Consider the following 24,218-nt stretch of genomic DNA (forward strand, 5'->3'; position numbering starts at 1 on the left):
TTGCCGTAAGTATTGGAATTACGTACCACGCATGAATGTAGCTGTTTTGTTTCATGTTTTACACTACTGACAGCACTGAAATCGCACAGCACTGTTGAATGTTCAAATCCGATTGGTCAGAAGGTGTTTGTTTTTTTTGTTACAGTGCTCTTCTAGTAGTAGCACAGGATTATATGCTAGGTTATCTTTTCTGTTTCATGGAGGATGGCTGAGGCTCTATGTAATTTAAGACTAGTAATTAAATACAGTCACTAGGTTTTTAGCCAGGGAAGTCTTCAGGACAGTGGACTTTGCACTTTCCTTTTCTCAGTTGAACAGGAACAATAATTACAGGAACTAACTTGTTTTGCAGATGTTCTCCCCCCGTAAATGCAATTCTGCATTTTGTTCCCTAATAATAATCATTGTAATAAATGGTAAAGTTGCTGTGGATTTAGAGGAATATAACACATTGGGATGCAAAATTATATTACAGTAAGCAACTTCAGGGAGTTTGTTTATCTAATCATCAATACCATCCTATTTTTGATTATTTACTTATGAGACCACGGCTCCAAGTGGATAAGTGGATACATAATCTCATTACATATTTGTGTTTATCCACATGTCTTTAGACGCCTGAACATTGTTGTATAATGCTACATTGATAAGGCAATTATGATAATTAACCATATCAAGGCTTTTAAAGTCATTGAGTTGGTGTGGTCGATTAAATAAGTGCTCCGGCTTTCCCTTTTTGCCTTCAAACTCAATGAAACAACAGCCGGAATGCCTAATTTTATTCGAGTTAATTTAATTAAGTGGATTGAATTAGGCACCCTTTATAAGATAAACACGCTTTACTCTGGTCTCCAAATTATTCGTTTGAGTTTTGCAATGAAGGAGAAAACAGAATTCTTAGCATAGACAGTTAAAAATACAAACGTGACCGTTACAGCCCGCGTTGTTCACCTCTGTATGAAGTAGTCACATCACAAATTCTGCTTTAGTCAAGTAACTTTATGCTAAACCATATTTGATTTTTCATAGTAGGAAAAAAGGAAATGTTGAATTGATCATGATCATTCAGACAATCATTCAGATTAATTCACACACACATTATTTAGGTGTTGTTGGTGGATAACAGCTGTTTAGTTCAGCAGAAATATTTAAATGGTAAGATAATGGATATATAAAGTTATTATATTGTTCTGTGGTATGTTGGGAAAATGTCCATCATATTTGCCATTATCCTTTCTGTAAATATTTGCATGAGCATCATCCTCTGAAAAATCCATGTCGGATGACCATTAATACCCACATGTGGTTGCTTGTGCTTCAGGAGATACTTGGCACTATGTGTGGGTGAGACTCGGGTACGGATTGACCTGCAGGAGCCTTTTAAGCCACAAGCGACCCAGAATCCGGATGGAAATCCCAGCAAGTCACCTGTTAGTCCTTCAACACTGCGCTCTTTGTCCCAGGTGGGCTTCCGAACACACTCCAGCTTATCTCTGAATCTCTGCGTGATTTGTTGCCATCACCTCTTTTCCCTCTTTCTGCTCTGCAGCTGCTGTCACTTCACGTTGGCTCTTTGAACGTGATGGTTCTGAACCTGCTGCTGCCGGAGTCCCTCTGGCACATGACAAGCACCGCTATAACTCTTCTGCTCGATCACCAGTCCAAGAGGTACAAAATATGCCTGGATTTTTATTATTGGAAGGCCAGTCATAGATTGAGAAGTTGTGCTAAGTCTAGTGGTTCTCCTGTTTTGTAGGTTGGCCTGGGATTTTACTGTGGGACAGATCAGCAGTAAAGTTTTAAAAAGCAGCAGGCTGGTATGTGCTCTTTTATTCTTTAATAAATTCTTGTTCCTGCCTAGAATTCAATCCAGTATCTGGTTCATTGAAAATGTTTTAATTGTAGACTTGTCTTGTACACAGCATGACAATAACCCTTGTTTTTATTATACAATGTCGTCATATCTAAATGCTGCTGTCAATAGTGAATGCAGTAAATAAAAATCCACGGTCATTCGAAGCTGCGTATTAAATCAGTTTCCTGTCAGCAGGACACGTGTCTGGCGGAGGTGTCTCTGGGCTTGGCTGTGAGTGGTGATGTGAGCTTGCCCGACTTGCGCCCTGGCCAGCTGGCACTCAGCGTGAGGACCCTGTTGGCAGAACTGCATGAAGGACTCTTCCATTCTCAGCTGCTTCTTCCGAAAGCAGGTTCTATTACAGAGACTGATAATCCTGCACTAAAAGAGGATTCACAAGGTGTGTAGACTTGCACCAGGGCTGCTCAGCTTCACTTAATTATATGTAGATTAGGGGTGTAAAAAAATGTTGATACACGTACGTATCGCGATATTTTGTTTGGCGATACTGTATCGATTCCTAAAAATGAAATGTCGATATTTGGAGGGGGGAAAAAAAAGATTCATGGCAGTTGTTTTTTTTTTTTTTTATCCCGACCGCTAGATAGATAGCAGTCTTCTTATCTCTGTTATTGAACAGAGACAGGGAGTACTAGCTTAAACTTCTATTCAATTTTTATTTTAGCTAACATTAGGTAAAACAATGTATTGGCTTTTAAGTGACATCACATTATAAGACTATTTAATTGATGAAGTTTTTATGTCCCAGAACATGCAGAAGATGAGTATATAGAGGTGAAAGCCATAGAGAGGGTTTACCGTACGATTCCCCAGAAGGTCAATGTGGAGTTTGAGAACACTAACATAACCCTCTCGATGCACAGCCAGAAGCGGTGAGTGCACAGCTTTATTTTGAGGATTTGTTCTATTTGCTTTCTTGCTGTGACTCTTTCTTTGATTTTTCCAGGCACCTAAACTGGACACTGAAATCTTTAAAGCTGGACTACGACTGTGATGAGGAGCAACTTCCCCTAAAAGGGCTTGCTCCTGAACTCAAATTCCCCCACAGCCGTGTAGATCTCCTGCTGGAGGGTAAACCGGGATCACACACACACATACACACACACACACACACAGCTCTCTGTTTAACATTTTGAGATGCTACTTTTTTATGCTTCTCTCTTTTTCTCTCTGTAGATGGCCTTCTTCTTTCACAAAGCCGACAACGGATTATATGTCTCACATCACTAAAAACTGCGCTGCAGGTGAGCTGCAGGCTCTGGATTCTCTTCTCATCACATCCACATTTTGATTAAACAGATATTTAACCTCGTTTAAAATGGTTTTATGTTTGTTTCTTCTTTGCAGGTGACATCTTTAGATATCTGTGGCTCAGTGACAGTCAGCACATGCATCATCCACTACCGCCAGCAGGAGTTCTCTCACTGGCTAGACTTGTTCCCATGGGAACAGCTCATTCATAGGAAGGCCACTCACCGGAAAAAGTAGGAAGACTATTATTTCCAGTATCTAAAGCAAAATAATGAAAAACATGTATTGTTTAATTATGGTTGTATCTTCATGATGTTCATTAAGCTAAGATTTGGGAGGAGGGACATGGGAAATGCTAGCTCAGTGGTTAAGGTTTTAAGGACTTCTAAGTGGAGTTTTGTGAGTAAGTGAGTAACAAAGCCAAGCCGCCACAGCAAAGTCCTTAATCCGTAACCGCTCAGTCATATAAGTAAGTTTGTTCTGGATATGGGGAATCTGCCAAATGCCATAAATGTAAACGATTTTAAGGTTTAGTTGATGTTCTATCTTGTTCTATTCCTGCAGGCGTTTTCCTCTCCTGGATGTTCCTGTGAGATTCAGCTCTACTGTGTCAAATGTTAATGTGTCTATTCAGCTGGGAGACACTCCCCCCTTCGCTCTGGGTTTTATTTCTGTCAGTTCAGGTACGCACAGCAAATTAAGTTCATATGAATTGGCTTTCGATTGAAAACATTCGATTGAAAATTCTAAATGTAATCGTACATATTTTATATAATCTAAAAAAAGTTTATTTACTTCGATAACAAACCAAGACCCAGAACAATAAGAATATATATATTTTTTTTTACTTAGTATTTTTTATTCTCACATATCACCATCCTTTCCCTTACTGATGGTGAATATTCATGTTTGCACACAGAACTGCAGTATTTCGTAGATTCCAAGAAACAAGACAAAAGCATGACACTGTCCTTGGACCATTTTTGGTGGAGGGTGGGTCAAGGCTCTCACATCCAGCAAGCTCCTCATCCACCAGGCAAACATGTGTGGGGCGAGGCATTCATCGTGGACTCTTTCACAATGCAGGTAAAACAATTCAGCATTTCATGAAGTTAGTTAAGTCAGTAACCTTTACGTTCTCTTCAGTATCTTCAGGTTCTATTAGCAGAAACAGACTATGTTGTCTGTATCTAATTCAATATCTAAGTGACTTCCAGAGAGCTTTTTGGTTCTTTCCGAATGATTTTTTGAAAATCCAGTTGTTTCTTGTAGCACAGTAACTTAAATCTGAGTGGGTGAATATGATGCTATAATTGTGTCCAGCAGATAAACTGATTAGATTTTGGAATTGATCTAAACAGGGACAACATTTTGGCATTTTGGAACATAGTCAACATTATTTTAATGACAGTTTGATGCATACAAATGAGTAACAACAAGAACTAGACTTGTTGGCAGTCAGGTATACAGTATGACTGTAGGCATCCAGTCATTGAAAGGAATATATACACACTTTTTTTGCACACTGTAATTATTAATGTGTATTGTGTGTCGCATATGGCAGGGCAGCTACAGTAATTCCCAGAGTGTGGACTCCAGTTCCTCAGCCAGTGTCTGCGTGGAGTCTAGTTTGCAGGGCCTACAGATGGAGCTCTCTGAGACCTGTGCTCTGTGCCTCTCTCGCCTGTTCTCTGTCTTTAACCTGGGCCAAGCTCAAAATTCACTCGCTCCGGCTCCGTCCGTTTCACAAGAGTCAGCATCTCAATTGCCTCTAGTTTTGAAACTTCAGCTCAACCTGCAGGATGTCAACATGTTCACGCTCTCTAATGTAGCAGGTAAGTACAGCTGGAAGGCATTTTTTTTTTAATCGTATGAAAGTCTGCATTATACCTATAATTCTGTCTGCTTCTGATTGTGTAGGAGCTGTGGTATTTCGGATGGATAAAGTAGGAGCCACTAGCTCTGCTGAGAGCTTACAAGTATTGGTACATGGTGTGGCTCTGTCTATACTAAAGTCACTCAGCGATAGCACTGAGCCGTGCCACCCTGCAGACCAGGCCTGCAACCCTGTCGTCAGTCTCAGCAGCCTCACTGTGGTCTACCTGAACACCAACCACACCCTGGAGGTATCTCAGTGACAGGCTTTCACCCTTCAACTCCATGTTGCTTTGTTTCCTATAGACTATGTTTTTATTATGTATTTATTATTATGTATTTACTCTCACCAATTATCACATTTTATGCCGCTGCATGTGTCAACCATCAAAAGCACCTGATCTACAAATTTTACATTTTAATGGAAATTTCTTCCGATTTGATTGACGTGTTTTCTCGTTTATTTTGTGCACAGATGAAGAGTAAAAATGCCTTGGCCCTGCAGTGGACTCCATCTGACCACATGTTTCTGTATCAGCATGTCTGTGAAAGTCTTAGCTGCTGGAATGCTCTACATGCAGTGCTAGGCGTAAATCAGAAAGAAGTCACCTTACCCTCTCCACCCTCTTCTGCTTTAAAAAGCCTCAGCATGCGTTTTGTTCTGGCCAGTACCCAGCTCACAGCACATGTCGCCGAGAACAACTTTGTTATTTTGCGAGCTGAGGCTCTGTCTATTTCCAAGAAGCCTGGAGCTACTCATCTTAAATCTCCTCAGGTGGTGCTTAACTTCGATGGCAATGACATTTTTACATTCTCTGAGCCAGAGGTAAACATGTTTGATAAGTCAGATGAGCGACAGCAGCATCGCAATCGCTTCTCGTTTCTGTCAGCGACACACAACCGTGCCTGGCTGTTTTCTTTCCCGGTGCTCACTGTGGAATTCCCTTACCAGTACAACTTCTCCAGCACTTTTGACAAGGCAGTCAGTGTCCAGAAATGGCTGAAGAGCCTCCACAGAACCGCTTCCACCGAGCCTGAGCGCCTTCCCCCTGACCTCTTCTTTAACATAGACCAGTTCTCCTTCGTCTTCCTGGATGACGTGTTCGAGATCAAACTGCGGGACAACTATGAGCTGATGAAGGATGAGAGTAAGGAGAGCGCCAAACGCTTGCAACTACTCGATCGCAAAGTGGCCGAGCTGCGCAGGATGCATGGAGAACTGCTGCCAGCACGCAAGATCGAGGAGCTGTACGCCTCGCTGGAGCGCAAGCACATAGAAATCTACATCCAACGCTCACGTCGCCTCTACGCCAGCACTCCGATGCGCAAGGCACTGCTCACATGGAGCGTAACAAAATTTGAAATGGTGGCTTTGGCTGATCACTCGCTGCACGGGCCTGAGCGTATGCGTGAGCTGCTCTGTGAGATCGACTCTGTCAGCCCCTTTCCCAGAGATGGACTGCCTCTAGTAGTGCAGTGGTGTCGTGCTGTCTCATTCAAAATGAACGCTTTTTTGGGTCAGTAGAATGTAATCTTTACATTTATATACCGGTAGTCCCCATGTTACGATGGAGATGTGCACCGATGACCCCCGTCATAACTATTGATGTCAAGACATAGCCTATCCTACCCAGGAGTCTTAAAGAATAGGGATTAGTATTTGGTAGTATATTGTAATTTGTCCCCTGGTGGTCTAGTGGTTAAGATGCAGCGCTCTCACTGTTGCGACCCGGGTTCGATCCCCGGTCAGGGAACCATCCCCAGCCACTCTCAGTGCCGGTCCCAAGCCTGGATAAATTGGGGAGGGTTGCGTTAGGAAGGGCATCCAGCGTAAAAACATATGCCAAATCAAACGTGCGGAGGATCCGCTGTGGCGACCCCTAACGGGAGAAGCCGAAAGAAAGTTTATTGTAATTTGTTAATATTTTAACAAATACAGTACATAATTGAGCAAAATGGAGCAGTACTGTATAAACAATACTAGGGGTCGACTGATATGGGTTGCTTTTCTCAGGCTAATGCCAATATTATATAATAAAATTGCTTAAATTAAACATTAATTGAACAACACAAGCCTCTTCAATCAGTGCACTTGTTGCCAGGTTTCGGTTCCTGTGCCGACCTGTAGCCTAAACTACAGCTGGTTGAATGCTTACTAGCAATACAGTTTAAATACGTTACTCACACTCTCTCTCCAAATGTTATTCTGTATCCAAAAGTAATAATAATTCATTTTATTTATAGGCGCCTTTCTCAACACTTGAGGACCCCGGCTTCCACTTTACCAATGAAATATATAAGGCTAGATTAAGAATGAAAGATGAGAACCAATGAGCAAGGGTGACATCAAACGGGGCTGACGAAAGCAAACAACAACATCGAGTAAAGAGGGAACGCACAGACACCTTGATGTCATTTCGTGCACTTGTCTTTAAAACTTAGCAGACACGATTGGAAAAAAAGCTACACGAATCCGTGTAATGATCGTGGCAGGTGCCTGCCTGCGAAAGTAAAATAATTTTATAATTTTGTCTTATCGTCATCGAAAGATTGAAAAAAAATGTGTGTGTAAGATGCTCTATAGAACATTTGTTTCTTTTTTTGTTAACTGTCATCTTTCATTTCACTTTTGGCATAGTGAGAATCCGGGATTACCCACGATACCTGTTTGAGATTAGGGACTGGGAGATGTCGGGGCGTCTCATAGGTACAGAGCAGGACGGTCAGGTGCGTGGACGGCGCAAGGAGGTGGTTCAACTCGGACAACCTTGGGGAGACGTGACCGTTTACCGTAACATGCCTTCACTCAAATTGTACTACGATGTCACTTGTGAGTTGCAACATATTTGTTTTCATACTAGACATACTTTGAAAATTTGTGAGGTCAATATTTAATATTTTACTTTGCTTCTTATTTCTTTAGCAAACATATCACTGTATACCATTGTATGGGGGCCATGCTGGGACCCAGCGTGGACTCTGATTGGCCAGGTAGTGGATTTACTGACCAAGCCCACTGCTGACCCTTCTCCTCTACTGGCTTGGTGGGATAAAAGTAGGTTGCTCCTGCATGGACGCTGGTGCATGGACATCGATCAAGCCAACCTGCACCAGCTTGCCACTGAGGTACACCCAGACATCATGATGTTTGATCTTGTGTTGCAGTTAGGAATGCTGGCCTGTTTCATGGCTTATTTCACAGAACCTGTATATTTTCACAGGACCCCTATAACACTACAGAAAACATGCACTGGGAGTGGAACAAGCTCAACTTCGACTGGAACCCTGGACAGTTTGTCTTTAAGGGTGACTTGGATGTCAATGTTAGGACTGCCTCAAAGTATGTCATCGATTTTAATGACTTAAATGTTAAATTATTAAACCCGACGTTTTAAAAAAACATTTAAAATATTTGGATCAGCAGTGATTTATATATTTGATATTTTAAATTGCAATAGCTTCTATTTTAAGTGCATAAAGTGTCGAAATGTAGAAATAATGAATACATTTTTATTAATGCTTTTTAAATGGTTAATATTATGAAGAGCACCACTACATGCTCAATCTACTGAATCTGTCATTAAAAAAAATCCTGTATAAGCCTGTATCGTATCTTGATCATTTCAGGTATGATGATATCTGTTTCCTTCACCTTCCCAACCTGCGTATGACGCTGGACCTGCAGTGGCTTTGCCACGGCAACCCACATGACCACCACTCAGTAATGTTGTGCAGTGCAGAGAGCGTGGCTGACGTCACCTCAGGACAACCACACGACTCCTATAGGGCCTTCCGCTCAGAAAACCTCAACCTCTCTATTACAATGGACCTGAACCAGAACAGCGGCACAGGTTTTTTTTTTTCTCCCAGAATGTTTGTAGACCATTCCCGGGCTTAACATTGGTTAGAATGTTGAAATGATCTTGGATTTTTTTTCCCTTTTATCTGTACACTTGGCTAAAGACTTTCAGACTTTCAGATGATAAAAATTGTCAAAAAAAAATTCTAAGCATTTCTGTTTGCTTTCAGAGCCCAGTCAGCCTCGCATACTTCTGTATAGCAGCACTCTGCGCTGGATGCAGAACTTCTGGGCCACATGGACCAGTGTCTCACGGCCCATCTGCAGAGGAAAACTCTTCCACAGCCTCCGGCCCACCCGCAAGAAGCTGGGCCAGCACTACAAACAGCTGTCCTATACAGCAGCATTTCCTCAGCTGCAGGTCATAAACTGGTCACCCTGTTTTACTCTCTTACACTAAAATACACACACACACACACACACACACACACACACACACACAAAGCAATATAAAGTAGTATTATAAGTTTTGACAGACAGCTACATATCTATCCTGTTTCTGAATAACATTTTTACAATACACACAAAAAAAGAATTGATTAGAGACAAATAAGAGGTTGTGAAAAACAAAAGATTAATACACTAAGTAATTGTAACCAACGTTAAATATATTAAAAATCTTTGCATGTTCACCGCACAAAAGTCAGTGAAGCACTTTAGTTAATATTCACATCGAACATCATCATGAGAGAAGTGTCCTCTCTGTTCCTGTGAACGTCACTTGGATGTTGATACCAGATGGGCTGGTTTGAATTCTTTTTAATAAACTGCTGATCTCCTGAGATTTTCACACATAGTCTCGAGTGTGTACATAGAAAGGTGCAAAAAAGTTTATTGCAGCATAATATCACTAAAAGCAATGCACCATTTTTCCAAACCATGTGATCGAATGTTCAGTTTTAGTTCACATGGTTTTGTCACCTAAATCGAGACTAAATTGGAAAGTAATAAGTAGATAACTAAAATATAAAGAAAAATATATTGCAAATAAAAATATATTAAATGTACCTGTTTTTTCACGTTTGCTCTGTTAGCCAGAAATCAGACGATTTTAAGTCTCGAGTCAGTGATTTATTCTTGATTTACTTTGATTATTTGCAGGTTCATTATTGGGCATCTTTTGCTCAGCAGCGGGGAGTTCAACTGGAGTGTAATAAGGGTCATATCTTTACCAGAGGAGCACAAAGGCTGATACCTCAGGGTGAGAGTAAACACATTTACACCTTCAGTAGTGATGAGGGCCATCTTTTTTTTTTTTTTATATCAGGGGGCCAGATTATTAATCCAGACTAACACATTTCACATAATTTTTCTTTTTAATTTTTATTAAGGGAACTTAATGTTTAATTAAATCAGTTATATATTTAATAAATGAGTTTATTAACTATAAAACCGGTGCAGTTATCTCAATCAAATGGACAACTTTGTTAAACTACACACAAATGTACTCAACATACAAGTTTGTGTTGTTGCAGCTGGCACAGTGATGAGGAGGCTGATCTCAGAATGGAACGTGACTCAGATGGTGAGCGAGCTGTCCTTGGTCACGGTGCATTTGATGTCCTCCAGTTCAGACGAAACAGCTGACCACCAGATCAACGCACAGGTGAAGAAGACCCATTTACTCAGCCTGTCTTCACTCAGCTATCAGAGACAAAGCAACCGCATGGAAGAGGTAAATCCACATATTCACTCCACATTCATTCATTTAAAAGCATGGGTAAAAAACGATTTATTTCTATATAATTATTAGTAGATGCACCTTACATTTATTATTTAGAAAATGGGCAATAATTTGTGACCGATATTTGATTAATTTCTCTGCGCTAAACTGGTTCTCTCAGCACTACTGCTGTTACTTGAATGACGCATCACAACACTACGGAGACCAAGGCATGTCCCGAGAGTCACATAGAATATAGATTAACATGGCAGAGGTAGAGCTGTAACTTCCTAAAGATAGACCAGGAAATGATCATTTGGTTTTATTTAATCCTTTTTTTTTTTATTTTTTTTTTTTTTTGCATTACACCTGCATCTTATAGAAGTCAAATGTAAAGATCTGTTAGAAGTACACTTAAATGAATGTATGATTCGCTGTTTGTCTGAATCAAAGAAATAAAAGCGAACTATCTGTTTGAATATATTTTGAATTGCATACATCTTTTTTTTTTTTTTTTCATTTCATCACATTACATTAAATTGCATTGTGTTGAATCAATCATCGGGGAATTGCTTTGCATCGGTAGCTGCTTTAATGTCTATCGAATCACATCAGCTTCCGTTATGTAGATGCACAACACTAATCTATGTGGGTTTCCTCAGGGCAATAGACCAGTAAACTTTATTAATTGTGATGTAATCACTTTTTTGTTTCCAACAGGAAGTCAGTTTAAAGAGCGAGTTCAAAGCCTCACACACACACAAGCTGTGTTTGGTGGATCTGCGTGCCTCATGGACTGCCACCAACAGGAATATTGCCTTTGGTTTGTATGATGGTTACAAGAAGGCAGCTGTACTGAAGAGAAATCTGTCCACAGAGGCACTGAAGGGCCTGAGGATCGACACACAACTTCAAGCTAAGAAACTTAAACGCTCCATGTCCACCTACACCCCTCACACTGCTCTTTCTCCCCCGATTGCACCTCCTGCCAATCGCACAGAGAAGAACCAGAATGAAGGTGCACTGTTTTCCTATTTTTTATATGAAGTTAATGTATTATGTGAACATTATGGCTGATTGTCTTATTGTGGTTTGCAGGCACATCCATGCTGCAGAAGCTGATCGAGGAGACGGATAAGTTTGTGGTGTTTTCTGAAGAGGACGCTGGAGTAAGTGACCAGCTGAGCGGAATTGCTGCATGCCAGAGAGACGACGTGTACAACCACAACTGGTGCATTGAACTTGTCAACTGTCAGGTAGAGGACCAGGCTTTATTTTTACTTGGAAACCGTTTCCATCTTGTTTGTTCCATTTGTATTCGAATTGGGCTGTTTGTTTCGGTTTAGATGATGCTGCGAGGTACTGAGACAGCAGGGTGTGTGCTTGTTTCGGCTGCGAAAGCTCAGCTGCTGCAGTGTGAACATCATCCAGCTTGGTATAATGATACTCTGAAGCAGAAGACCACTTGGGCCTGCTCATTGGACTGTATGCAGTATTTTGCCACCATGGAGCCCAATCCTTCAGAACAGGAGGATGGGCAACTGTGGTTAGAGGTCAGTTCATTTACCTGGCTTTGCTGTCAAAGAGCTTCAAAGTGACACTGTATGTATTAAAGGTGTGTCAGAAAATATTGATCCAGCTGAGTATCATGATATTTTGTTTGCTGATACTGTATCGATTCTCCAAAATGTAATGTTTAAATAAATATATAAAGAAAGATTAATACAAGATTCATGGCAGTTTTGAGTTTATATTCCGACTTCTAGATCAGATAGTAGTCTTCTTATCTCCGAACTTAAACAGTGATAAGAAGTAATAGCATAAGGGCACACAACTAATGTGAGCGTTTAACATTAGTGGGGGGGCTTCTGTAAAAACTATTATGGGTATAGCTTTCACTGGAATTAATAGCAACGTTGACTGACTTAAGAAAAGTAAAAATATTTCCATGTTGGGTACAATGATAATTGTTTTCATGTATTGCAAAACACTTAATGCCACTGAGGTGTGAGATCTGCAAAGCTGGGACAGGTTTCATGGTATAGGTGCGTTTAAGGGGTTAAGGGTGAGCAGTGTCATATCAGATGTAATTATTGCAAATGCAGATCCCACTGTGTTCTGGTTAATTTGAAAAGAAATATTCCAATATATCGTCTTGCTTACAGTATTGCAACATATCCTATTGTAACCCCTGTATCGTGATGCGCATCACATCCTAGTATGTATGATAAATCCAGGTCGATCACCACGTCGGCCATTTCGGAATTTTAATGAAAGGATCTGAAATCAGGCTTCTGTTATTAACGCTTCATACAGACAGCTTTTGAATTAAAGGAGGTATGTGCTTTTTTTGTGACATGCAGGTGAAAAACATTGAGGAGCACAGGCAACGGATCTTGGACTCTGTGCAGGAGCTGATGGAGAGCGGGCAGGCCGTGGGAGGCATGGTCAGCACCACTACAGGTACACTGGTGTACTTGTGCTGGGAGGATTGAGTCTATCAGGCAGTTAAACTGGCAGACAATTACAGTAACAACCTGTACTGTGTAATAATATAATAAGTGTTTGGCAAAACTGTACTATGTAGCTAAAAGTTTGTGGACACCCGAGCATCACACCCTTATGTAGTTCTTCCCAAAACTGTTTACACAACGTTTGTCTAGAATATCTTTGTCTTCCTTAGCATTACAATTTTACATTTACTTGAACTAACAGGCCCAAACCTGTAAAACTAAAGACATGAACATTGAACCCTTTTATTCTCCCCTGACATTATTGCCTAGCTGACAATCATGTGGTTGAATGGATAGAAATTCCCACAGTCTCGCTCCAAATCCAGTTGGAGAGCCTTCCCATAATGTAGAGGTTACTCATATGGGTGTGGTTAGTTCTCAGAATTTAGGTAATATAGTATATGCGACTTTGGGTGTAACGCTACACAAATGCATGGTTTGTTACGTACCATGGTTTTTAAGTCAGGTTTCAGTAGGAAGAAATGCAAAACCTAAAATTGCTTGTAATTTTTTAATTAACGCAGTTTATGATTATTAACATTTACAGTTCATTAGTATTAACATTATTAACATTTTTGTAAAACAATTTTGCTGCTTGGTTAAATAATATATATAATATTTTATAAAAAAAAAAATATATATATATATATATATATATATATATATATATATATATATATATATATATATATATATATATATAATAAATCACATTAATTAAATAAATTTTTTTATGTTCATAAAATTAAGTAATCGAATATATTGTCACAAATTAAATTGTTCTACTCAACTGTTTGTTTATTTTAGAATACTTTAACAAATGTCTTAATTTCTTCGATTCTTCATTCATTCACTCCCTCGATATGCACAAAATTCTTCGAGCTGTACATAAAATGCAAAAGAATCCATATCGATAGACTCTGCCAGCAATTTCATGTATGGTCAAAACAATATGAGTTAAACAGCGCACTACAAATCGTATTTTGGTGCACTGCAAATCGTGTTTCTGGTACGGAGTTTCTTTTATTTATTCATTTGCTTATTTTTTGTTTTATATTCCCCCGGCATTATTGTGTGTGTTTTCAAGTTTAATATTATTTTATAAATTGCACTCAGAGTGCGAGGTGGAGACTAAAAGATTTTTCGGCCACTAAATACGTAATAATAAGTATAAATGTTTAAATGTGTTCCACACGTAAAAAGGATTGCATTCGGTCCACATGTGCCCCGTACCGAAACTGTTCAGTACGAATACGTGCACCGTTACCCCACTACTGATGACTGATTTGAATTTCATTGTACTGCTTTTTAAGGCTGCCAAACCATTTAGCAGAATAAAAAAGTAATTAAATAATTAAATGAGCATAATTTATTCACGTATATTATCACATGCATGTTTTATTTTGTGAGTAAAAAAATATTCTTGCTTACCTAAAAAACTTTCATGTGATTTTCACAACAGTAATGTTAGTTATGCTTGCACAGCTACTAGGAACTGCAGTTTCTTTATTTGTGAGTAGCAGCTTGTTAATGTTTGCCGTGAACAGTGAGAAAACGTGTGAATGCTTTCTGTATGCATCAGACTGGAACCAGCCGTCACATGTGCAGGAGACTCAGCAGGTCCAGCGCATTATCTCACGTTGCAGCTGTCGCATGTACTACATCGGCTACAGTCACGACATTGACCCAGAGTTAGCTACTCAAATCAAACCTCCAGAAATACGTGATCAACATGAAAAAGAGGACCTGCTTAAGAAACAGGCTGGTAGGATCAATCATTTTCCTAAAATGACAATGCAGAACATTCCTGAAATTCTGCGTTATATTGTATATCCAAGCTTCTATTTCTGTTATGGTTGCCAGGTGCAGTAGATACCTTCACCCTTATTCATAATGATTTGGAGATCTCCACCAACCCAGTGCAGTATGCCATGATTCTTGACATAGTCAACAACCTCCTGCTACACGTGGAACCCAGACGCAAGGTAAAATATTTTTGTCGTCTGAATGCCTACTGGGTTTAAAGAGAATTGCTTTCTAAAATGCACTTTCACTCACAGGAGCACAGTGAGAAGAAACAGCGTGTGCGCTTCCAGCTGGAGATCTCCAGCAATCCTGAGGAGCAGCGCAGCAGCATTCTTCACCTGCAGGAAGCCGTTCGCCAGCATGTGGCTCAGATCCGTCGACTCGAAAAGCAGATCTACTCCAACATAAGGGTCAGTGTGTAAATTCCTCCACTGCTTCACGAAGCTCTGTTTGGTCGACCAAGTTTAAGTGGAATCCCATTTGGTCCTCTATCATATTTTCATTGTTGGTGATTGGTTTCAGTGTGGTGGTTCCTTAGGACAGGCTTAAAACCTTTACCTTTACATGTTTTCACACTTTGCTCAAACTCCTGCAGTCCCAACCTGAGGAACTAAGAGGAGATGAGCTGTCTGACATCAACATGCGTCTGCAGAACCAGCTCAATCAGGAGAAGACTGACCTGCAAATGAAAAGTGAGGAGCTCAACATCCTCATCAGGTGACTGTGCACTGGTCATTCATGACTCTATGACTAACATACAGTATTTGCAAAGTTAGGTGGTTATTTTGGGAATGTAAATAACTCTTAATGATATATAAACACTTTCTTTTCAGATGTTTCAAGGACTTCCAGCTGCAGCGGGCGAATAAGCTTGAACTGCGAAAACCTCCAGAAGACGTGAGTGTGGTGCGTCGTACCGAAATTTATTTTGCTCAGGCACGCTGGTGTCTCACGGAGGAGGACGGCCAGCTGGGTATCGCTGAGCTCGAGCTGCAGAGGTTCATGTACAGCAAGGTGAGTTTGGTATTTACAGAAAATTGTTGTCCACAAACCATAACAAACATGATTGATTCACTTTCTCCAATTGAGTTAATTCAGGGTCAAATCGCTCCAGTGAAACCACACTAGATTTGGATTGGAACCGAACTGAAGTACTAAAGCACAGACTAAATTACTTTTGCAGTACGTTTGCTTACTTTTATTCGGTTTTCCAAATTAATCAGCAACGATTGTTGATTGCTAGAAATATCGCCTATCGGCAAAAATCCATACCGATAGCTCTTCCGGCTTCCAATCAGTCACTATTACAGAAACGGCCTATAAAGGAGAATCACAGATGCCCCTTGCTGTTTGTTTTTACACGTGAGACTGCACGCTGCACAGAGAGCGCTATATTATATTTATTATTTATCATTTATTACTCCTATAATTATATTTGTTAATGAATATATTCACATGTATTTCCTATAGCACAGAGTTGATTAACAAATGTCTTAATTCCTTCCATTCTTCATTCATTCTCTCAGTTGATAATCAGTTATCAGCAAGTATGATCCAATCTAGCTATCGGTATCTGTAAAATCCAAAAATCTATTTTTTTTTTTAATATGAGGCATATAAAGTTTTTATATTGAGGTGAAAGTTTTTCTGCTTTTTCCACAGCTGAACAAATCTGATGACACGGCAGAACATCTTCTGGAACTTGGCTGGTTCACTATGAATAACCTGCTTCCCAATGCTGCTTATAAGGTACTGCAGTATGCATTTATTCAACAAAAACCTTTTATTTTTAAGCAGAAGTTTATGGACACAGTAAAATAGACTAGTTGTGTGTCTGGGAATAAGATAAGAAGTTCCAGAGATCATCATAAAGGCAATGTTTAAACATAACTTTACTGTACCGCTTATTGCTGATTCAGATTATTTAGTCTTGTAAAGCCTTATAACATTTCTACTTGGTCTCTCTTCCGCAGCATGTCAGGGTACGTATGGTATTGAGTCTGCTCGCCAGCCATCTTTCTCATTTCAACTGTAGAGGATACACTACATGGCCAAAACTTCTGACCATGCCGTCCATTTGATGTTTTTCTCAAACAATTGGCACAAAAATAGAACTGTATAAAACATATTTTTATGCTGTAGTACTACAGTTTCTCTTCAGCTGTTCAGGGATGACGGTGGCTGTCTCTGTACACAGTCTGAGCTCTATGTGTGCCAGGGAGCACAGAGCCATGATCTCACACATCATCAGGGGGACTAAAGGGAGTATTATAGCCAGGTGTCCACAAATCTTTGGCCATATAGTGTACCATGGCATCTGCTCTATGATCCAAAAAAAAGCTTGCAGGAATTCACTGTTCTTTTTAGTAAATATTTGTTTGATTTTGGTCGTCCATGTTCATCTGTGATTTTTGTTTTGTTTTCCTGCCACTGCTATAGTAGCTTATACGGCATTTTGCGAGTAGAAAAAAGGAATATGAATTAAAAAAGAGCTATATGAATTTTAGCATGAATGTGCATTAAATGTGAATTACATTATGCATGTTTTTTTGTTTGTTTGTTTGTTTTTTAAACTGTTTTGCTGTGTAGGTGGTGTTGCGTCCTCAGAGCGCCTGCCAATCGGGACGCCAGCTTGCCCTCCGCATCTTCAGCAAAGTCCGTCCCCCTGTGGGCGGGATTTCCGTCAAAGAGCATTTTGAGGTCATTTGGATAGAACTATAATACTATATAATCACCTATAAACATACTCAAAGTACACAATAACCGTTTGCTTTGCACCGTATTAAAGCGCGTTTTAATGACTAGGTCAACGTGGTCCCACTTACCATTCAGCTGATGTACCACTTCTTTAAGCGAATGATGGGGTTTTTCTTCCCCGGAAGAAATGTCGAGGAGGAAGAAGTTGGAGATGAAGAGGATAAGTTACGAATGGTCACCACAGGTTTGAAATATTGTAGTTAAATTAAACAAATCTATTTTCTCTGCCTTTTTTCCTTCCTCTTCTGTGTGTAGCCCTGACAAGCCGATATACTGCGCTGCCTTTTGTCAATATTAGTTTTAGCTTTCTTGTGCTTTGGGAATTTTGGCTTCCTAATGACTGTGACCAAGGTCATACTAATAGCTCAGGCCTGGCTGTAAAAAGCTCAGCTCATGATACAGGGTCGTCCTGATGTCTGCACAATAAGACCGCTTTTGCCTCCCACAATGCAGGTGTTGTAAAACCACGGCAACTATCTGAGGACTCAATAGGAGGGCTGGGCCCCAGTAAAGGAGTCACCCAGGGAATGAATCGCACATCCGGGGTCAGGAGGTCATTTCGTAAACCACCGGAGGTAACACATAAAAAAATTAATAATAATCTGTAAATTGCTTACAGCAGTCACTAAGACATTACTGCATTTCCTGTGTATAATTCAGTCTCTTGTTAGAAATAAAAACACCTTGACACCTAGATTAAAATACGCAGTTTCCTTTAACCTAAAACAAGCTGAAAGGCTAAATCTTTGCTATTTTTTTTTGTGCAGTATCCTATTGATGATATTGATAAAATGAAAGAGAGAGCTGCAATGAACAACTCGTTCATCTACATAAAAATCCCTCAGGTTCCCCTTTGTGTCAGCTACAAGGTGAGTGCTTCAGTGAACCCCTGTTTTTTTTTTTTTTCTTTCCCACTGTAGGATGATATAATGGATAAAGACCTTGCAATGTTTTCTAAATGTGCAGGGTGAAAAGTCCAGTGTTGACTGGAAGGATTTGAACCTGGTGCTGCCCTGTTTGGAGTATCACAACAACACCTGGACGTGGCTGGATTTCGCCATGGCTGTGAAAAGAGACAGTCGAAAGGCTCTGGTTGCTCAGGTACTTAAGCAGAGATGATTAGATTACAATATCAATATGTGAAAAGATAATGAGGCAGCTTTGTTTTCTTTTTCTCTAAAACATTGTTTTTAAACAGTAAAAATAGTGATGTCTGGTTAACTTATTATTAATAGTAATATTTTGGGTAAAAACTCTGACAGTACTTGAACCTCAGTAACAATTCCTTGTAGGTGAAAAAGTCTCATTGTGCTCTCTGCATAATTTACTTCTGGCTGAAGTGCATTTCTTCCAAAAATAGAATGCCCACTGTAACCATAACAACCATTTAGTTGAATTCATTTTTATTTGAATAGCGCTTTTAACAATGAACATTGTCTCAAAGCAGCGTTACACAGATAATGTGGTGATAAAGAGTGAATAAAGATGTTCTTTATAAGTGTAAGTTTGTCCCTGATGAGTGAGCAGATGGAGACTGTGGTAAGGAAAAACTCCTCGAGATGGCATAAGGAAGAAACCTTGAGAGGAACCAGACTCAAGAGTGAACCCATCCTCATCTGGGTTGCACCGAATGTCCATTTATTACAGATAAACGATGTCGAGATGTGCAGTGATGGTGATCAGATACAAACTGTAGTCCTGAGTCAATGTAGCAGACAACACTTACCAGTCTTTCCTAATGTTGGATAACTAACCAGCTCAGCTTGCTATCTACATCAGATTATTCATTGTCAATCATAAATATTGAATAAATATTGGTTTAACTTTGCCACTGTAGCATTGAAGGCAGTAAATCTAAATAATTGGTTAATCTATAAAGATATAAAGTATAGATTTCTAGTCTCGTTGTTGGTTAAACCTTTTTTCTGCAATTTCTTACTTATTCTCAATTTGCGTGTGGGTTAAAAACACTGTAGACGAGAGATCAGTTACAGCTGATTTACGCAAACTAATAAACTTGTGTGTCACTGGTTTTAGTGAGGACTTTCTTGCACTTCTCAGAAATGCTTTCCTTCCAGTGCAGAGCTACACGTGCCACCTTTTAGAAAATCAGCATCTGTCAGTTTGCAGACTTGCCCTTTTAAAAAGTTTTACTGGGCACTTCATTTGTGTCGCCTGTCTGCAGCTTGTCATGAGCATCAGAATCAGTAATTACTCTCAATAATTATTCTGCTGAGTGGTAGCGAGTGGAATGAGAGTTCTTCAGTCTGCAATTGCACTTTTCTCCCACTAGGCGTTTCTACATATGAATGGTTAGAGTCACTAACATATTTACATCGATTAAAAAGATTTATTTAGATATAATTATTAGTAGATGCGCTATACGATTTTAGAAAGTGACCAATAATTTGTGACCAAAATTTGATATGTAGATTGATTTCTCTTCGCTAAACTGTTTCTCAAGCCCGTTCTCTCTGCACCACTGCTGCTACGTGAACATGACGTATCGCAACATGACCAAGGCGTCACATTGAATAGACATAACCATGGCAGAGGTAGAGCTGCATCTTTCTGGAGACAGAACAGGGAAAAACACGTCCAAATTATTATTTTTTGCACTACAAAGGCGTGTTTGTGAAAGGCGTTAGAATTCAGAAGCCTCTTAAGAAAAAGGTACGATTTGCTGTCTGTTTGAACCTAGGAAATAAAAGCAAACCTCTGTACTATACAGAATTGAATTTTTCCATTGAATCTCATTGTGTTGAATCAAATCGAAACTTGCATTGCATCATAATAGTGAAGAATCATATCACATCTGCACCTGCTTCATATGTATCTTAAATGTAGCGTATTGTTGGCTACGCATCAGTATGCGAATTGCAGAGATGTACATCCCTAGATTACACACGAGAAGGAAAACTTTTAAGAACAGCAAGCGTATTCTTAAAGCCGTTCTTGCATTGCTCTGTATTTTACATATCGTTATCTCTATTTTGCTTCTGCACAGATGATTAAAGAGAAACTGCGTCTGAAGCCTGCCTCGGCTTCCGAGTCTCGTGGAAAAGCAGCAGAAGGAAAGTCTGACGGCGGCCTAAAGCAGATGGAGGATGAGAAAGCGCGGCTACTGATCGGCCTCAGCACCACAGACAAGAGCTCCGGCAAGAAGATCTTCAGCCGCAACAAGTGATTCCTTTCTGACGATAAAACATTTTTTTTTATTTTATTTTGATGGACCATGATGAAGGGCTGAGCAAAGCTTTCGATTTTAACTGTATTTCAAGTACAGTTATTGAGACTTTGAGGTCCAGCCTGGCTGTGGGTTTCTTACACCCTGGGGAGACATCCTCATGTGTCTCAGTGCTGATAGAATTAAGGCCAGATTGATCATCACCCTGCTGTTTTTTTAAGGGATCTCTTTTGTGCCATAAGCGTTTCACATTTTATCGTAGTTCACTGCATTATACACGGTCTTTACTTATCAGGATAAACATTTCAGCGAGCCCTCAGGTGTTTAAAATGTTAGAGTTGTGTTTATTACAGAAGCAAAGTATCGAACGCACAAAATAGTTGTGTTTTAATGACTGCCAACATCTCTCCTGCTGGCCCAGGAGATCCTGCAGAGTCTAACGGAGGGTATTGCACCACATTTTATGCACTTCGAAAAAACCAAGAGGGATCAGCAATGGGTTTCACTCCAGAGGTCTACTTAATATAATATTTCACGTAGCTAAAAATGCATTTACATTCACTTACCTAATGCCTTGACCACTTAACAAGTTGCACTGTCACTGAAAAGGCCCTTAAGAATCGATTCTATAAATATCTATCTGTAATTCCAGAAAGTAGCAGGTATTTAATATTAATATTATTGTTGCTCTAAGATTTACTGTACTAACATTTGTGCAATATCATGACACAAAGTAAAATGAATATCTGTTGATTTGGTCATTGTTTTATGATCATTTATTTATCGGGGAGCTTTTTTTTTTTTTTTGTTTATAACTTTTTCAGAATATTTTTTATCATTTCAACACTGTGGCACTTTTTGCTATTTTTGCGTCTTTTTGAATTAGTTTTGGTGTTATATATTGCTTTTATATATAACAGAACAAATGACATCTTTAGCCTAAGTCTTAAATATTTTTTGTTGTCTGTGTTCTCACTGCCTTTTGATTATTTTGAATTTAGATGTTAATTAATTTTAGTATTAAAAATCAAAGCTCCAAATAAAACCTGGTGTGTGTGTGTGTGTGTATATATGTATGTATGTAAGAAATATATATATATATATATATATATATATATATATATATATATATATATATATATATATATATATATATATTTCTTACATATATACATCTTATATATATACATCTTATATATATACATCTTACAAATATATATATATTTCTTTTTTTTTATATCTCTTGACAGATAAGGTCAATCTCTCTCTCTCTCTCTCTCTCTCTCTCTCTCTCTATACAGTATATATATATATATATATATATATATATATATATATATATATATATATATATATATATATATATATATATATATATATATATATATATTCCTAAAACTCCAAATACTTAGAAAGAAAATAAAGAAATAAATAGAAAGCATTTATATGTGAAAGAGGGTTTATATATAATAGACTGGGAAATAGAAAGTAAAAGAAGTTAATTACTTTTGTATGAAAATCACTCAAATCATTATAATAATAAAGGTAAACTATATTAGTAAAAAATAATACACTTTTGGGCAAAGCAAAAATGTACCAAGCCTAAAATAGCCAATTTTTAAGCTTTTAATGGTTCTATCAACAAATTTTTGGTCAGAAAATGAGCAAGAATTAAACAATTTCACTCATGGTATCTTCTATGCCATGATTTGCTATGACTGTACTGTAATGGATTTTTCACAATATAAAAATATAATTATAAAATATTCATATTTAATTACAACTCATTTCTTTTTTTTATCAATATGAAATAATAAATTGCAGGGCAGATTAATAAAACATCTATGCTGCTAAATTGCTGAGATGAGAGTGAAGTCAGGATGCTGGTGAAAGGGGGTGTGGTCAGATTGATAAAAGGGGCGTGGTTTGGGGCATGCAACTCAATGCATTAGGCATGAGCATCGGGAGCTAGAGTGATGCTCTCCTGGTTTGGGTAAAGGTAAAAGTAATCTCTGCCCCCTGCTGTAGTTTTTACTATTTAAAGTACCAACAAATAGCCTGCACCTTTTGACTGTAGGTAGTAGGTCAAGTAGTCATGGTGAGCAGAAAAGCATCTCATCATGCAAAAAAAACAAACAAACATTGAACTGTGAGGTGAATGGAGTACAACAGTAAAACACAGTGGTTCCACACCTGTCAGCCAAAACCTATAATATATAGACTCACTTAAAATAGACAGTTTTAAAAACCAATTTAAACCAGTCTGGTCTTCACTTCTGTAATCACCCATCAACAAGTGGTTTCCATCCACAGTACCACAGCTAACTGGCTGTTTTATTTATTTTATTTTATTCAACATAAAGTGTAAGCTCTAAAGATTGTAGTTGATGTTTCTGAAATACACGACTGTAGAGACTGATATCACATTTTTTTTAATGTGTACTTTAAAACTGATTATTTTGGGTTTATTTTATTAATTTATTAATTGTTCATTTTATATGTGCAGACACCTTGTACATCAGTGGAGAGGAGGTGTTTATCCAGTATGCATAGCTTCCTCTCTCTCCATGACCTACTTGTCTAAAGCAGTTTATTCAGGCAGCAGGGTGACCAGTGCACAACATCTCAAACCTGTACAAATAAATAACAAAAAAGACTCTAATTCTCTACCTACATCCACTTTTCCTGCCAGAATTTCGGTACCATGAGGGAAGACCTGCACATTTGCTTTATAACTCTGTAATTAACTTAGGCATTTTATAAATTGTGTGAAAATATAAATACTTTTGGTCCATGATGTCATAACTTTGTCAGTACCATCAAGTAGAAATGGAAGACACCTGAAGTGAGATGATGGCCAAGTCACTGTTGGTTATGTTTATAGATAGTCAATTTGGTGATAAGTCACTGATTCCTTATGGAAAATCTGAGCCAAATCCAGAGTGCAATGACAGAACCAAGAGTTTTATACCACCAGCTCAGCTCAATGCATTATGTGTAATCTAGTGCAAACATCTCATGCGATGAGTTTTGGAGATTTGCATGCATGTGCTCTATATAGATAACTTTTTTAAATTGAAATTTATTATAAATAAAAAATGTAAAAAAAATCACGTACAGAAGTATTCACAGCCTTTGCTCATTACTTTGTTGGAGGGGCTTCCATATGGCCACACTTCCATATATGCCTGATTGGTGGAGTGCTGCAGAGATGGTTGTTCTTCTGGAAGGTTCTTCTCTCTTCACAGAGAAATGCTGGAGGCTCTTTCAGAGTGACCATTAGGTTCTTGGTCACGTCCCTGACAAAGGCCCTTCTCCCCCGAATGCTTAGTTTGGCCTGGTGACGTGCTCTAGGAAGAGTCCTGGTTATTCCAAACTTTTTAGGAATGATGAAGGCCACTGTGCTTATTGAGTGCACTGGCTTGTGCAAC

General features: G+C 38.9%; 1 protein-coding gene across 2 annotated transcripts in view; it reads left to right on the plus strand.

Moving 5' to 3' along the window:
• The window catches only part of LOC310730076 (bridge-like lipid transfer protein family member 2), a 26,337-nt gene extending 4,505 nt beyond the window's left edge, over positions 1-21,832 (plus strand). The window contains exons 4-40 of one of the 2 annotated variants that reach the window (XM_083548826.1): positions 1-5; positions 1,322-1,463; positions 1,550-1,668; positions 1,757-1,817; positions 2,048-2,255; positions 2,625-2,748; positions 2,823-2,947; positions 3,053-3,120; positions 3,224-3,360; positions 3,692-3,810; positions 4,047-4,213; positions 4,692-4,962; positions 5,048-5,253; positions 5,478-6,519; positions 7,641-7,832; positions 7,926-8,128; positions 8,224-8,342; positions 8,630-8,853; positions 9,032-9,222; positions 9,963-10,062; positions 10,337-10,536; positions 11,245-11,542; positions 11,623-11,780; positions 11,871-12,077; positions 12,888-12,987; positions 14,620-14,802; positions 14,901-15,022; positions 15,098-15,253; positions 15,439-15,560; positions 15,677-15,857; positions 16,506-16,592; positions 17,433-17,543; positions 17,649-17,784; positions 18,054-18,175; positions 18,368-18,469; positions 18,567-18,701; positions 20,608-21,832. The exon at positions 1-5 is cut by the window's left edge and continues 45 nt beyond it. In XM_083548826.1, coding sequence (XP_083404952.1) covers positions 1-5; positions 1,322-1,463; positions 1,550-1,668; positions 1,757-1,817; positions 2,048-2,255; positions 2,625-2,748; positions 2,823-2,947; positions 3,053-3,120; positions 3,224-3,360; positions 3,692-3,810; positions 4,047-4,213; positions 4,692-4,962; positions 5,048-5,253; positions 5,478-6,519; positions 7,641-7,832; positions 7,926-8,128; positions 8,224-8,342; positions 8,630-8,853; positions 9,032-9,222; positions 9,963-10,062; positions 10,337-10,536; positions 11,245-11,542; positions 11,623-11,780; positions 11,871-12,077; positions 12,888-12,987; positions 14,620-14,802; positions 14,901-15,022; positions 15,098-15,253; positions 15,439-15,560; positions 15,677-15,857; positions 16,506-16,592; positions 17,433-17,543; positions 17,649-17,784; positions 18,054-18,175; positions 18,368-18,469; positions 18,567-18,701; positions 20,608-20,787 — 6,423 coding nt within the window. In that variant the 3' untranslated portion in view covers positions 20,788-21,832. The remainder of the gene's footprint in view (positions 6-1,321; positions 1,464-1,549; positions 1,669-1,756; positions 1,818-2,047; positions 2,256-2,624; positions 2,749-2,822; positions 2,948-3,052; positions 3,121-3,223; positions 3,361-3,691; positions 3,811-4,046; positions 4,214-4,691; positions 4,963-5,047; positions 5,254-5,477; positions 6,520-7,640; positions 7,833-7,925; positions 8,129-8,223; positions 8,343-8,629; positions 8,854-9,031; positions 9,223-9,962; positions 10,063-10,336; positions 10,537-11,244; positions 11,543-11,622; positions 11,781-11,870; positions 12,078-12,887; positions 12,988-14,619; positions 14,803-14,900; positions 15,023-15,097; positions 15,254-15,438; positions 15,561-15,676; positions 15,858-16,505; positions 16,593-17,432; positions 17,544-17,648; positions 17,785-18,053; positions 18,176-18,367; positions 18,470-18,566; positions 18,702-20,607) is intronic. The other variant, XM_083548827.1, reaches the window with a different exon arrangement.
• Positions 21,833-24,218: the final 2,386 nt, after the last annotated feature.

Source organism: Silurus aristotelis, assembly GCF_946808225.1.
Source record: "Silurus aristotelis genome assembly, chromosome: 8".
Classification (NCBI taxonomy): Eukaryota; Metazoa; Chordata; class Actinopteri; order Siluriformes; family Siluridae; genus Silurus; species Silurus aristotelis.